Here is a 16,928-nt window from a genome sequence, read left to right on the forward strand (position 1 = left end):
TGAAATCTATAGTACCATACTTGCTATTCTCCTTTTCGGTTCTTGAAATCTGGTCCAAAACCCAACTGCTTTTCTCCTTCTATACTCTCTTTTAATCTATCTCTAGTTTCTTATTCCCTATAGACCCCTTATTCTCTATTTTCTAGATCTACCCTCTTATTCTCTAGTTTCTAGATCTACCACAATTATAATTTGAGCCCATTTCCTTACAATGACACAATAATCAAGTTCTAATTCCTTTTCATTCCCAAATTGTCAATATGTCTCCGTCAAACTTAAATTTTATAATTTTATTGTCTAGAAAGTAATTTTTGTTCCCTTCATCAAAGGTCAATGCCTCTGTGGCCATTTGGATGGATCCACTAGGGCACCACCAGAATACATTGTTCAAGAAAGCACAAATTCAAATGAAAAGATAGAGACAACGACAGTAGTCAATCCAGCCTATGAAGAGTGGCTCACTAAAGATCATAATCTTATTGGCTGGATTAATTCGACCTTGTCTAAAGAAATTTGGCTCAAGTGGTGAATCTACATACAGCATATGATCTTTGGACAGCCGTCGAAAGTCCAACTCTCAGGAATCAGAAGCTTGTGTTATGCAATTAAAATCTGAACTTCTAGATTTTAAGAAGGGGAAGATGTCAGTATCTTTTATAACAAGATAAAGGAAATATGCAATCCACTTGAAATTGTTCAACAGCTAGTTGAAGATAGAGACAAGGTGCAATATGTACTATGTGGGTTGTGGATGAAGGCCATAGACCTTTTGTCATATCTCCCTTCTTTTGCCAACCCTCGATGCATGTTGCTACACCATAGGCATTGTACTTTCGAAAAGCGGCACAAAACTCGTCCCCAAGTAATGAGAACCACGATGTCCTTGTTACTAACAAGAGCAATAATGCACAAAATTCCAATAATTTTTTAGGAAAGAACAATTGGGGGTTGAGGTGGAAAAATGCTTGTGGTGGAAGAAACTTCTATGGTGTTGGTCGAGGTCTCTTACCTACTCCTAATGGAAACGGAAATAAAGTATTTGGTCAAATATGTGGAAAGGGCATTCGGCCCGCAACTGTTTCAACAAATATGAAAATGACAATGAGATTTCAAGGAGGAATTCAAATTACTGCCTTAGGCAACACTGAGAGTACGGCTGCAGCATTACATAATTCTATGGAATCACTTTACTGATGGAGCATGGACTGTAGATAGTGGGGCTGCCGACCATGTTTTCTTCCCTTGATTTTTTAAGTGGTTCTATTATAATTGGTGACGGGTCCTCCCTTGACATCACACATGTAGGTAATGTCACATTTGAGTCTTATTTTGGTCCTATTCACTTGAATCATGTTTTCCTTGTTTTAAATCAGACAATCAATTTTTGTTTCCCAACTAGTGGGTGATAATGGATTTACAGTCTATTTACTCCCAATTTGTTTTCTTGAAGGTACAACAATCAGGAATCACGTATGCTAGGAGAACTCGTCGTGGATGGTTATATGCGATAAACTTTGTAATGAGGGTGTTGTACCCTCTAACGTTAAAGATTTTAGTTGATTTATTTGTTATGGATGTCAGTTGGGTAAAAGTTCTAGGTTTTCCCTTTTCTTTAAGTAATAGAAGAGCTTTTTCGTTGTTTGAGTTAATTGTGTGGGGTCTTGCTCCTGTTGTTCTTCTTCTCGTTCTCATTATTAGTTTACCTTCATTGATGATTACTTGGATTATACATGGATGTTTTTCTCAAAACCAAATCTCATATATTCAGGGTATTCATGAAGTTCAAGTCATTTGTTAAAAAACATTACTGAAAACCAATTTTATTTTTTCGTAGTGATGGAGGAGAAGAGTACTCATCTCATGCTTTCAAGAACTACTTAAAAGGATCATCGAATAGAACAACAAATCTTTTGTCCACACACTTTAGCCCAAAACTGCGTTGCTGAGAGAAAGATTTGGCATATTAATGAGGTAGCAATGTCTCTTATGTTTTCTAGTGGTGTGCCCAAGTACTTATGGACTGAGCCATTTCACAGTTGCATAACTCATTACTAGGACGTCATCAAGTGCTCTTAACGGGATCATCCCTTATAGAGTCTTGTTGGTAGACATCTAGATTATTCTATTTTGAAGGCCTTTGGATGCTATGCATAAATGCACACAGATAGCAGCCAAAGAAATAAGCTCTCCCTAAGTTTGACTTGTGCAACATATTTGTTGGCTATGCTGATGAGTATAAGGACATAGATATTACAGTCCTAGATTGAAAAGATATTAATTTCCAGGCATGTTGTTTTGATGAAAGGTGCTTATGCCAAAGGAAATGTCTATAAGTGACGCAATTTTTAAAGGAAATAAAATTCAAGGTGATGCAATTCACCATCATATTCACCATCTGATGGTTAAAATATTCAAAACCTTTGCAGAAAACAACAAAGACGAGAAATGATGCAGAACATATTGGAGATGACGCTGAAATAGAAAAGGCAGATGGAGACATGACTGACCCAAATCCGGAAGGTGGCCGCCAGATCGAACAACTTATCCACGAAGAGGCACTGTATGACCTAGGAGAAGATTTTCGACCCTTCTTTGGTACCAATGTAAAAGTGAAAAATAAACAAATCAGCAAGACGTAATTGCATATCAAAGAAGGCCAAATATTGGACAGCAACCTCATAATTTACAGCAAATTTTACAAGCTTGCAAACAGCCTCGAGATAGAGAACAACCAGAGAATGAGCAGCAAGATGAAGTCAATTCGAGAAGATCAGCAAGAGTGAAACATGTTATTGATAGATAGGGCAACTATGGGAGCTTCACACATAATTTTCAGGAGTTCATGTGTGAAATGACGAAGATAAAAGAATACAAAAATTTATTTGACGCCAGAAGAGATGAAAGGTGGATTAGAGCAAGGGCAGATGAGAGACAAGCTACGCATATTAACCATACTTGGTGGACCTGACGAAGGCCAAGAGACAAGAATGTGGTGAGTTATAAATTGGTGGACAAAGAAATGTATACCTGTTGGGAACATTGAATGGTTTAAGGCAAGACTTGTGGCAGGATGATTTAACCAATGAAATGGCTTGGAGCATTTAGTCCAATTGTTATAATTCTTACGGTTGTTATATCCCTTGCTGTCATGCACGATTTGGCCACTTTATCAATTGGATGTTAAAAATGCTTTCTTGCATGGAGAATCAAGGAGGAAGTATATATGGAACAGCACCAGGGTTCAATGAAGCAAATCCAATTGAATATGTGTGTAAGTCAAAGAGATCTGTATATGGGCTGAAGCAGGCATCCAGATGCTAGTTCCGTACTTCTTATGATGCATTAAATGGGAGAGGTTTTACTCAACCAGCCAATGATAAATGAAGTAAAGGAGTTCCTCAATGAAAGGTTTCAAATGAAGGACCTAGGAGAATTGAGATATTTCCTAGGAGAAGTGGATCGTTCTTGTAATGAGATTCACCTTTCACAGCAGAAATATGCTTTAGATATGCTAGAAAAGGCCAATATGTTGAGTTATAAACCTTGTCGCGCCCCAGTAGCTTTAAGCTTTAAATAGAAGATTATGTGCCGATTAAGTACTTTATTAATTTAATACTTGAATTTGAATCAAAATAAATGCTCTAAACACTCAATTATGGGAGCTAAGTAACAACAACACCCCTTATCTTCAAAGACCTAGACTACCAACCAACCTCACACACATGCCAACGAGAAATAATTACCTGACTCAACCAAGACACACCATCCAAATATGCACATCAATTTGACAACAAAGAGAGGTGAGTTGAACTGTGACAATTGCACCCCAGAAAATCATATCCATTCCCAACATCTAGCTATAGAACTTAATAATCACTTCCAGAAAAATTCAGGCATTGCCATATTGTAATCTGAGAAAACCTAGTACAGAGGCAGAATAACATAAAACTGATTCCCATCCCTTATATATAATACAAGTGTGGTAATATACACATAACATACATATACACATACATCGAATACATTAACATACATATACACATACATCGCATACATTACAAGCAACAAATGATGATGGAATCTAAAAAAAGATATATGTGTACCTTTGAGACCATGCAGTATTGACAATGTCACATATATATACATCATTTGGAAATATCTGCCCATTGCACAGAATAATTTAGACATTAATGTAGGAAGAGCATCACAAGAATATGATCATTGGACACTGTTGGAATAAAACCAGTTTCCTAAAATCAAATATTTCATAAATAACAGGAAATCAACACACAAGTTTTTCAAAAGTTTCCAAGTCTTACAAAGCATACTAAGAACTTGATACAGATTCCAATATAAAATCTCAAAGAAGAGAAGAAGAGGAGAATACAAGCATAGACAAGAAGAATCAATGAATATGGATATTGCAGGCCATCATTGAGGAGGTCAACATGACAATGCGATGATTTCAACCAGGGCCCTCTCCAACTTCTGAATGGACATAATATTAGAGAAAGCATCATTAGATCTTCATGGATTCTTTTAGATTTAGATTCTGTTCAGGAGGATTTCCCAAAAGTAAGATTTATAAGTTTCGGTTTCCATATCCAACAGGTAACTTGCCAATCAGATAACAGACACAGTCCTAGGATTGTTTCTTATTTGGTTTGAGAGTTTTTTCAAGTTTTGTTTTAGAACTTTGGGTAGATAGAGTTAATTTAGAGGAATTTTTTAGTTCTATTTCTCAAATATGTGCTGGAATTGTACATCAAGGGGACAGGTCTTATGCGCCCAAATTTAATAAATTTCTACAGTAGTTAAGATTAGTTTAGGCTGATTTCAGGTCTATACAAGCTATTTATTTGTCCGATCTGCTTCTTTGGATCATTTGTTTTGTTTAGTTGTGTATAGGCGTAGCAGTTGGTATTACCTGGAATTGTTTGTTCAAAACATATGTGATGATCTATCAGTTGCAGGTAGTGTGACTACTAATCATCTACCTTCGCCTGGTTTAAGTACCGCTAGTCCATTTGTTAAGTTGATGAGAAATCACCAAATGTCGAGCATTCAAGTTTTATGGCAATACTTGTTCTGCATACCTTCCTAAAGGCGTCAGAGATAAATTGGAAACCTAACGTATATATCTTAGCTGGCTATTCCCTTGCACAAAAGGGTTACAAATACTATCCTTAACAAAAGAAACATAACATGCCTCAAAGAACATCATTTATTAAGATTTCCACTACTTTCTAAGGTCAAGCACTGTAATGACACACCCAAGGGGAGTCTTTACCCTTTACTCAACCCTATAAAAGCTTCTCATTAACCCAAAAATTTCCATTTTTCTGCTCCATCAAAACTAAACTTGATAACATTCATCAAGGACAACATCCCTTTCATATCAATTCATGATTTCAAATCTAGTTACTCATTTCTTAAGAAGTGAGACCTCATCAAATGACATCAACTCATATCATCATCCCTTGCCTCATTAAATGCCTTAGAATTTTACAAAACATAAAATTCAATGCGGAAAAACCCAGCCCATACTAAAAAAATAAATTATATAGTTGACCACACAACCAAATTGCATTTGAATTGGAGGACTACTTCTTCCAACTTAAATAGAAGGCACAAGTCAACCATAAATATCAATGGCCAGTAATTTCTACTTGTATGATAGCCAAAGCAACAAAGACCTCAAGCGAGCATTTTTCTTCTTAAACACAAATGTAGTAAAGGCATGTTGCTACACCCCCCCTCCCCCCCCCCCCCCACAAAATAAAAAAAATAAAAGATTTAGCATAAAAGGGCTCAGTATGAGTTAATTGATATTTTTTTCTAAATATATACTCCTTACCCACTTTTCCATGTCTTCTAAACCAACCCTCACATATCACCCATCACATCCTTTCCCATGTCCATAGGAATCCTCCAAATAGCAAGTCTCCCCGTAGTAGCATTATGCCTTCGCCTCAAAGCAATCAACAACCTAGTACTCCGGATTTTGGGCAAGAGCGCTCGCAAAGGCAGGAAAAGGAAAAGCCACGCCACCATGATTTCTTAAGAGGGTCAAGATTTGCGTATGGATTAACCTGGGACTTACCTTGGTCACCCTGCTCCAGTATATTTCTTGGTCAATATAAGGTAAAATCTTGGCCAAATTTCATGTCTTTCCTAAAAGGAATAGAATTCATAACGTAAACTTCTTAAACATTCTATAGATACATGTCTGGCAGACTCATTGGGTCATCATGTTGATTTAGCCCAATTTATTGAGCGTGTCAAAGTTCAGAACGGTTTGTGAACAATGCACATATTTATTGGGAATCATCCAGAAACCCAAACCCAAATTCAGGTTTGCCAATTATAGTACCCGACAGCCATAAGCTCTCATTCACATCATCTTACATTCATCACCCGACATTTTCAACACTTCAAATGCACTTGCATATTGAACATACAGGTATTGCTGCCAAAAAACTATACATCCATCAAACCAACAATTTCAATCATCTAAGGTGAAAAGATTGATGGCTTTAACCCTCACTTCAAGCCATGATTGTCTAAAATGAAAACTAACCTGTCCAAATATTTTTGTACAGGCTCCATCATCCCTAAGTTATGAAGTTTAAAATAGAACCATTTGGAAAATCAATAAATATGTCGGAAGAATAATTGTCATACATACATCATTGTCATACATAATGGAAATTTCATCCAAATCCTTCAGCTCAAACATTAAAACATAATCAACAAGGGCACACCAATGCATGGACCCAAACAACATGCACACATCTATGTTAACAGACAACTCAATACTAATAATTGACAAACACTTATCACTCTCATAATTAAAGAAATTACCTCCACACCCTTCAGCTCAAACATCCCATCAAGTTCTATTAATAATTCGTGAGGTGTTACACATGACTCAATGAAACATAACGAGTCCCAGGAAGTTGGAATGGATGTCTTCAAAGACAACCGAATACAATTCTTCTCAAACTCAATGACCTTAACACCAAAGAGTAAATCCTCAACTTGCTGAATGGCTTCAAGCCTACAAAAATATAAATAATGAAATCCACAAAAATAGAAAAAGGAAAAGACACATGCAGGTATAACAATTCTTCCTCGTTTGCAATTAAACTTTAGCAACAAAATGAATTTTCAGCAGCAAAGATGGACTACCAATCATTGCATATTAATGGACAAACGGCAAATTCCCATAGAAAATTCCATGTTCCATAATTACTCCATCACAAGCACATACATCACAATCAAGCCACAGCCATATTTGCACGTGGAGGGCTAAATCTTACTGATGTGGCCATGCTATTTTGGATGAAGCTAAAAAAAATTACCCAATTAGCTTATTTACAAACACCTTTGAGTGGGTTTAGATCTCCCTGCAGCTCTTAGTTTGTTTCTAAATTAGGATAATAAGTCCACAACCATGACATAGTCACTATAACATCTTCCCTTGACCAAAACTAAGATGGCAAGAGTGTAAACACTGTTAATTTCATGCCACGAAATTTCCAAATTTGGGTATTTCATCAGTAACGAGTGACGTTTTTTGTCAAATGAAGCCAAATATCATTGAATAAGCATAACAGATGATTTAAAAGGGATAAATTGTATAACATCAGTAAAAGATGAAAATTTTTATAAATGATCAGATCAAGGGGAGTGGGATAGTGTTGTTAATACCATTTTTGCAATCTGATAACCACCCATGGCCAGTATATTTTGATGCCCCGTTTTATGAGGCGGTTGTGACAAGACTTATCGGTCAGTTAGTTGGTGAGATGACCTAGAAATACTATCTAGAAAGGATTTTGAGGCTGATAAGAGTTTTTAAGAGGACACTCATAACCAGGCAAGCTTTGTACAATGAATTGCAGGAGGCCAAATTTTGTTGATATATCGTCCTTAAGAAAAACAGTAACTATAGGCCCGATAATAAATTTGCATCTGATAAAATATCATGTGATGGGACATTTTTGCATTAGCCTCTGTTTAATTATTTAGTATCCATGCAAGAGAAAGATATTGCTCAATAGAGTGCATTGAGAGCATAGTATTGCTAGGATATGAATATTGAAAGGACTTTGTAGCTGGCTTCGATGAGCAGAGTGCTGCTCGTGTAGATTCTCAAGGCCTCATAAGGCCAAGTGGGAGAATGTTGGAATTATGGCCTTTCAGGGCATTGTATTTGCCAGCTAGGTTCTCAGTTCCACTGGGAATGACCAAGAACAGCGAGGCTACCGAAGTCTATGAGAAATGGGATTTGATTAGGCCTGAAACCCCCAAGTCATGAGGCAATTGTGTTGGACCTTTTCGTTTGAAATCAAGAGGTTTGAGGATTCCCTCTAGTCAAGGTCGGCGTAAGCGTCTCATGACGGTTGTGGCCAGGGCATGTGTGAATGGATCGTGTTTTTCAGTATGCTTTGGATTGCCCTATATGAGTGAACTGGGCTCTGAAAGGACATAAGCCAAATCCCTAATTTATCAAGTTCACTCACAAGCTGTACATAAAAAAGTCACATTGGGAAGCCGTTCTGATGAAGTTAGATCTATTGAATCAGAGTTATGCACAAGTGCACAGAGAGGAGCCCCTGCATCTACAAGAGTGCATGTCCTCAGGGGCGCACCTGTAATCCACTGTACTTCCAGAGACCGAACCACCTATTGGTTAGCTTTAATGGGTCCAATCATAGCTCCTAGCTTAAGCTTTAGAACATGGAGCCAATTGGGCTGATTTGAAAACGTGGTCTGTGTTTTCGGGAATAGCCCGGTGGAGTACCATTCGCCCACCCTCCAAGGATCCTAATTTTTCGAGTTGGATTTTTCTAGATAGCCAGAATGAGAAATTCAGATAAAATATTATTAAAATGATTTATTGTATTTTTAAGAATTTTAAGAATATTTATTTTGATGGAAACTATTTTATAAAAATCTTTTTATCAAAAATATCATAATTGGGACTCTCGCACATGTGGAAGTGACACACAAGTGGCCAATGTGTATCACCCCCATGGGGCCCACATTGCCACATCACTGCCCAGTGGGAGCGACGAGGACTGTCAAGTTGGTTTGTGCAAGAGTTTGTTTGTTTAGTGAAGCTATTTGTGATATGTGTGTTATAACTCGTGTATAGTGTACACATATGTGCATGTGTGACATGATTTTTTACAATTTATTTATAAATTTTCTTTTAATGATCCAATCATATGGCTTAGTCAATTAGTCTTATCAGGTCGTTAAGTGAGGATTGGTTAAGTACGTTAGATAGTGACATGTGCTATGAGGAAGAAGGAACAAACAAGTGTAATGTGAGATTATGGTGATAATGAAAGTTACCTATAAAACAAGTTATTTTGTTGCCTTCATGAGAGAGAATAAATTCCAATTAAGGAGTGAGGGGCACGCCCCACCTAATAAGCATAGTGTTTGTTACTTAAAACAAGATTTTGTTCTTTGTTAAACTAATGGTGATAACGCACATATAGTGATAAAGGGTAAATAGATATTTAAGGGAAATTGGAGGCATGTTGAGGGACAATAGTGATTAAGGGTGTAAGATTAGATCATCACCATCCAATGATCGCAATGCATAGTGATGGATTAGGCTATAGTGTTCTAGCCTCTCTCAACCCTTGGATTGTCTAATGGAGTGCTTGGATTCAATCTTATGTGCACAGCACTATCCTGCACTCTATGAAAGGGGCTTGAGGTCTAGGGCCTAGCCATGCTTTTGAGCCTATTTATGTGGGAGAGCCCAGCCTCTGGAGCCACCTAACGAGCCTACTAAGAGCCTCGCAAACCAGCCTATTCATTCCCTTTATTGTTGACAAGATCAAGTCTCATGTTCTTCATGTCGTGAAAAGACCTCCCCATGAATATGCAGCCAAGCCTCTATGTGGTGAGTCTTTGACCCTCTCATGAGTATCATTCCTGTAAATTTGCAGTAGATGTTGGCATATTTGTGTTTCTATTTCTTGTCTTGTCAAATCTTGTATATGTTATAGTTTGCATTTAGTTGGTGCGTGTAGAGCACAAATTGTGCTCATAGTTTGAGCATTCCTCAAGTTTCTAAGAGCCACCATCTTGCTGTATTTTGTGATTGTCATTGTTGTTATAACAGTGGGTTTGTGATGCTGTTTTGATCATTTGAGAATCCAAAATCTTGGTATACATTTAGTTGGTGCATGTAGAGCCCAAATCATGCTCATATTTTGTACAGTCCTCAAGTTTCTAAGAGCCTCCATCTTGCTGTATTTTATGACTATTATTGTTGTCCCAACTGTGTTCATGATGTTGTTTTGATAATTTGCGAATCCAAATCATAGTTGATGGGTACGGGAACGGAAACGGTTCCGGGATCGAGAGCGGAATCGACAGATCAAAGCTATAGTGAATATAGTTCTTGGAAACGCCTGTGATTCTGAATCGTTTCTGGAATCGGAATCGCGCATATCAAAACTTTTGAAATCTAGGAATCGCTACCCATACGATTCGGATTTGAAAAAAATGATTCTCACTATTTCGGGATCTCGATTCAAAAAATTAAGAATCGTGTTTCTTATTTGCAAGAATCGATGTCCCTCCATGTTGGACTCACGTTTCATACCTATATGGAATCACGCATGACCCCACTTGTTTCAGTAGTTGCTGGAATCATGATTCCTAAAAATAAGGAATCGTGATTCCTAAAATTCTAGAATCGTTGTCCCCGTCAACTTGGAATAAACATTCTCACCATTATGGTAAGGGTTATTTAAAAATCGTCGCTCATATCCATATTATCAATATTCTCCCCATCAACTTGGAATCAACAATCGTCGCTCATATCCATATTATCTTCTTATTTTACTTAAAAAAAAGCATTTTTATCCTCTTATTCAACTTGAAGAACTGACGGTGCCGATCATATATTAAACATTATTACATTCGTAGGTGAGTATCCACACAATTTACCAAACATTATTAAATTTGAAGTAACATATTTTTTTAGTATTATTTATTCTTGATAAGAGTTCTTAAAAAGTAACATGGAATGAAGGATGAAAATTTGTAAATAAGAAAATAAAAAATTTAACATATTACTTATATTTTAAATTTTGATTTTATTACCGTGTGCAACGACTTCAAATTCTCTCACACCCTCATATATGTCGCACTCACTCATGATTGAGCACACATAGAAGGGTTTTTGCTCACCCTATACTCTCCCTATGCTCACATATTACTCATTTTAAATTTTGATTTTATTGTTGTGTGCAACAACTTCAAATTCTATCACGCTCACATAGACGTCGGCGCTCACTGATGATTGAGCACACATCGAAGGTTTCTGCTCTCCCTATGCTCACATTGCTTCCTGACAACATGGATTCGCAATTTCTTAATACTTTGAATCAACGTTTAGCAAACGTTGAATCGCATTGTTATGTAGCAAGGAATCACGATGTCTGCGATATAGAAACTTGAATCCAAACAACATGGATTCGCAATTCCAAAAAATTTGGAATCAACGTTTCTTACAAGAAGAATCGCATTCTTGTGCAGCTAGGAAGCATAAAGTCCTCGATACGGAATCTTGATGCAGGCAATCCAAGAATCGAGATTCCTAAACTAGGTGGAATCGCATTCCGCAAAAAATGGAAACGTGATTTCTTTCTTTTAGAATCGACTTTCACCCGGAGAAATGGCGAATCGAGATTCCGAAACGGAATCGCTACCCTCATAGGCGATTCGGGTAACAATAATACTGAAGATCCCTGTGTTAAGGATCGATGCCCATACAACCTCAAAGGTTGGGATCGAGGTCCATGTGTGTTGGCGATTGAGCTCCTTTATTACATAGGATCGAGAGCTATTATATAAAGTGTGAGTTCCTATACGTAAGAAGCAAAGTTCCCAAGGGCATTTTTTTTAGTTTCTTAACTCAGGAAGCGCATTACTAAAAGTGATCCCAAATATTATGGAGCGAGGAATAACTTTTATAGACGCGAGCTTCATTTTCTTAGAACACGAGTTCCTTGTGTAGGTAATGAGGATCTGTTGATTTAAAATGTAGCTCCCGCCGTTGTTAACGAATAACATGTAGGCTTAGTCCTTCTATGAAATAAATAAGAGACTTTAAAACGATCCCACATTGGTGGGATCTGGATGCCATATATGGCGATGCTTATGTTCCGTTATTTTGAAATCTAGATCCCAATGCACTCTGGAGCGCAAACCACAAGACTAGGGAACTAGATCCTGTAATGTTCAGGAACGCGAAATTAAATTATAAGGAACTCGTTCCCTTATAAGATGGAGTGAGATCCGAAAACAATAAATTGAGTTTCAAACGAGATCCGCTCCGAGATCGAGAGAATCGAGGTTTTGCAAGGGATCGCCAAGAAAGGGAGGAGACCCGATAACTATGATCCAAATCTTGGTGTGCATTTAGTTGGTGCGTGTAGAGCACAAATCGTGCTCATAGTTTGTACATTCCTCATTTTTCTAAGAGCCTCCATCTTGCTGTCTTTTATGGCTGTTATTGTTGTAACAACAGTGGGTTCATGATGTTGTTTTGATCATTTAAGAATCCCAATCCTGGTGCTTATGTACAGCCCATGTTGAGAAAACCCATTGCCCAAGTTTTGACACGTTTATACTAGTTTATGAGCTCAACCGTTACGTTCGATTACTGCTGTATTTTCTGCAGATAAAGATCCATTTAAAGTCTGTTTCATTGAGTTTTTCAAACCCATATCTAGAGTTCTTGTGATCTCCTTGTGGCATTGATGTTGGTTTATCGTTGCTTTGCTCAACTTGCGGCATTGCAACTTAGTTGATACACCACATTGTACCTAGTTAGTGGTTGAGCTCATGAGCACCTCACTGCTGTAAATATTGTGTCTTCTTTCATCATAACAGTAAGAAAATATAGTCCATTGTCGCCTTGGTTGATGCATTGTGGTCACAACCTTGATGTGTATGACGTGTCGCATGAAAACCCACGACTTTAGAAATAAATTGTAAAAAGCCTTGTCATACATGCACACATATGCATACTATACACATGAGTCGTAGTACACATATTACAAATGGCTTCACTAAACAACGGATGCTTGCACGTACCAATTAGACAGTCCACATCACTCCCACTAGGCAGTGATGTGGCAATGTAGGCCCCATGGGGGTGACGCACATTGGCCACTCGTGTCACTCCCACATGTGCGCATCCTAATTATGGTATTTTTTATAAAACGAATTTTATAAAATAGTTTCAATCAAAATAAATTTATCAAAAATACCCAAAAATCACAATAAATCATTTTAATTATATTTTAGCTGAATTTTTCATTCTAACTATCCAAAAAAAATCCAATTCCAGAAACTAGGATCCTTCGAAGGCTGAGCAAATAGTACTCCACCGGGCTATTCCCAAAAACACATACCACGTTCTCAAATCAGCCCAATTGTCCCCATGTTCTAAAGCTTAAGCTAGGACATATAATTGAACCCGTCAAAGCTAATCAATAGGTGGTTCGGTCTCCAGGACTATAATGATTACAGGTGCTCCCCCCGAGAACATGCACTCTTGTGGAAGCAGGGGCTCCTCTTTGTGCATGTTTGCATAGTTCTGATCATGCGGATCAAACCTCATCACAGCGGCTTCCCAGTGCAGCTGTCTTAAGCCCATGCTGTGAGCAAACTCAATAAGTCAGGGTTTTGGCTTATATCCTCTCAAAGCCCAGTTCACTCACACAAGGCAAATCAAAGTTATAACCAAATCATTTAGTTTGAACCATAGTTATAACCAAATCATTTAGTTTAGGACAAAACAGTTGTCCTTTATATAACGGTCAATTTTGTCGCTGCAACTGTCCGTCCCATGTGAGAACCATGCAAACTCAAAGCCCATACAAACCCTTCATGTTCAAGCAAGCCAATCAAAAAATAGACAATTAAATGAAGCCAAGGCCTTAACATTTAGAAGATTTAACAAACAGTAGTAAGGGAAATAAAATGAACTTGGCCAATAATAGGAAATTCATAATGAATTTTATGTAAAACTGACCTTTCAACCATGGAATCAAGATTCAGCAAAGATCTTAAGATGGTTTTATAATTCTGAGTCTTGTGTTCAAGTGTCAAAACCTGAAAATACACAAAAACAAGAAAGAAATTAAGACAGAACTTCACCAACTGATAGAAGATAGCAGCAATTGAGGAGCCACACCATTAAACGGAAAGAAGGAAAGGTAGAATCCCTCATGGAGATATGTTCAGCTGCCCAAGCATCAAACGAGCCTAGAATTAATTAACATTCAAATTCAGGAGTTCCAAATATTGTGCAAGTCATTTATACATCTAGGATGTGAAAATTGATTTCAGATGTTTTATCGATTACAAAAGGCGAGTTCAATTCCAAAAGGCTCATGCATAGGAATCACATGCTGTGAACGACATTTCCAGAAACCACATATCAAGGTCACCTCAAAGTTGTGGTTTTCATTTGCTAGCATCGGATTGTCTTGACTTTTTCCTTGGCTTGGGCACTCCATACTCTTTGGACCTTGTAACTTGCTTACTCCCTACATGAAAGTTCACAAGTCACAAAAGGCTTCAGTTGTGGTCAAAATTTCATAAACAACTAAACCATGAAACCAAAAAACCGTAATTAACAAATATTCTAATTTTCATTAGCAAGTTAAAAATTACTTCAAATTACTCATATGTGTTTTCCTTTAAGACTTGTTTGAATCGATTCTGAAAAATAAAGAAAATAGAATATTGAAACACTAGCCAAGTCAACTAGCCCACGTCATAAGTATACTTGATTTGACTTCTATTGGTTGAACACCAAGTTTGACTTTTTGATCCTGGAATGAAAATATAAATTCTCTAGATTCATACAAGCAGGACAATATCTATGAAAGGTATTAATGAACTCTACAAAAACAATTAGATCTAGTGGTTTAAAGTGCGTCGGCACCGCCGCATATGCGGCCGCATCAGGCACTTTGAACTAGGCAGCGCATCGAAAGTCCCCGCATATGCGGTTTGGAGAGATGCGACGCATCCCTCCGCATCAGGCTGCATAATCCTTTGCCATTTTTTTTTAAATTGTACCCCTCGAGCAGGGGTAATACGGTCATTTTGACCTTCAAAAATGGGGGGAAAGGATTTGGGAGGCTATTAAACCCCCCAAACAACATTTTTCAGCCACATCCGAAGCTTTTATTGGATCGATTGAATCAAAAAAAAATTTGGGCAGAAATTTTATCTGTTGAAGTTCATCGATTTGTGCATTTGTTGATGCTTGGTTGTTGATTTGTATCTTTTGGGTGTCGATTTGAAGAAGTTTTGATAAACTTGTGACAACAAATCGAGGGTTTCAAGGGCCGTGAAGAAATCGATAGTTGCTTGTTGAATGTTTTATGAAGCTCATTTCAAGTTTCCAGTTTCTATTAGGGGATAGTGGATACAAAATCTTCGACATCTAATACTTTTGGAATTACTAAATAAACTAAATACCTATTATCATATATATCACCTTCATTTTTTTTTCTATGCATTAACCTATTTTTTTTATTTTTTAAAATTTTGTTTATATTTATTGACCGCATTGCCGTGATGCACCCACATCCAGACCGCATCGAGTAGCATCCCACATTTTAAAACACTAATTAGATCACACATTTTATCAATTGACACACCATAGAATATTATGCGATTACAACTTATTAGATTTTTCTTGACCAGCACAGTCATTAAATAACCAGCCCAAAACAAATTCATCTCATTTATCAAAAACATATCATCTCAGTGCCTAAGGATAGTCCAAGTCACATGCACGCACATTATCTACAATTCACAAATACTTGTATATGGTTAATGTGCCAATGTCATTTCGTATCGACAATGATACTGATGCTAGAAATTCCTACGATACTTGTAACCATAAACTATAAAATGACAACAATAAAAATATAAATAAAATATGACCTGATGCACCAAGATATAGTATGAACTGGAAGGTGGACTATGTGACCGGGCAAGTCAATATCGATCAAAAAATTTCTACCTTTTTCTTTAGTATTGCTGCCCTAATCACTCACATGTGTCCAATACAATATGTGAGACCAATAAAACACCAAAGACTCACACTTGCTTGCCATTAAAACAAAAATATATTCATGATACAGACCTGGAAATAAAGATGCAATGGAAACATAAGAGCATAAAACGAGATAATACCCTTTATACCTTGCCTCAAGTCACCCCCAAGGACTTAGCACACCCCACACCAAGTCTCCCCCATCAATGCCTAGGGTTTCTAGGGTTAGGATTTTGTCATCTTTGTGAGACTTAATCTTGATCTTTGATCTATGAGACCTGTGGGCTGAAGAGATCTCATCAATTCATCCCTTAGATTAGCCATCATGATTAAAGGGATAAGGTTGAACCATTATCCCTCAGTTTTCATAACTCTATTCCCATCAAATAGAAAGTAATAAATCAATTACAATTAATTTCTTATACCTTCCTGTTTTGAAATCAATCACTATTAATTTCTTATACCTTTCGATTTTGAAATCAATCAAAATCTTTACACAAAAGGTTCCTTAAAATATCAAGTCAACATATTACCATCTTTCAATTTAGAAAAGTTTAAAGGTGAGGCACACTACCCATTAGGTGGCCATGTGGCCCCACACCCCATAGTATAGTGGGCCAAATGTACCTCAATGGGCCCCCAAATACTTTAAACATAATTTTTTATAATAAAATAATTTTATAAATCTCTAAATATTTTATTTTTCTCTGATTAAAAAAAATCCAAAAAATTGATTGTTCGTTAGTTAAAAATTATTTCTCAATTAGAATATATTTAAACATATTTAAGAAGATTTGATGGGAAT

The 16,928-nt window shown here is 37.0% G+C and overlaps 1 protein-coding gene across 8 annotated transcripts in view; it reads right to left on the reverse strand.

Annotated features, from left to right (window-relative positions):
* Positions 1 to 16,928, reverse strand: part of LOC105420020 (uncharacterized) — a 52,485-nt gene that overhangs the window by 14,258 nt on the left and 21,299 nt on the right. For 7 of the 8 annotated variants that reach the window (XR_016057803.1, XM_088869820.1, XM_088869822.1 and 4 more), the window contains 4 exons: positions 14,499 to 14,597; positions 14,081 to 14,160; positions 6,865 to 7,060; positions 4,104 to 4,159 (listed from right to left, as the gene is read on the reverse strand). Coding sequence is in view for 7 of the 8 variants with exons in the window: in XM_088869820.1 (XP_088725946.1) it covers positions 4,104 to 4,159; positions 6,865 to 7,060; positions 14,081 to 14,160; positions 14,499 to 14,597 (431 nt within the window). In the remaining variant the exon portion in view is untranslated. Of the gene's footprint in view, positions 1 to 4,103; positions 4,160 to 6,864; positions 7,061 to 14,080; positions 14,161 to 14,242; positions 14,293 to 14,498; positions 14,598 to 16,928 lie in introns of all 8 variants that reach the window. The other variant, XM_088869824.1, reaches the window with a different exon arrangement.

Source organism: Amborella trichopoda, chromosome 6 (genome assembly GCF_054954075.1).
Source record: "Amborella trichopoda isolate Santa Cruz 75 chromosome 6, AtrichopodaSantaCruz75HAP2 v2.0, whole genome shotgun sequence".
Classification (NCBI taxonomy): domain Eukaryota; kingdom Viridiplantae; phylum Streptophyta; class Magnoliopsida; order Amborellales; family Amborellaceae; genus Amborella; species Amborella trichopoda.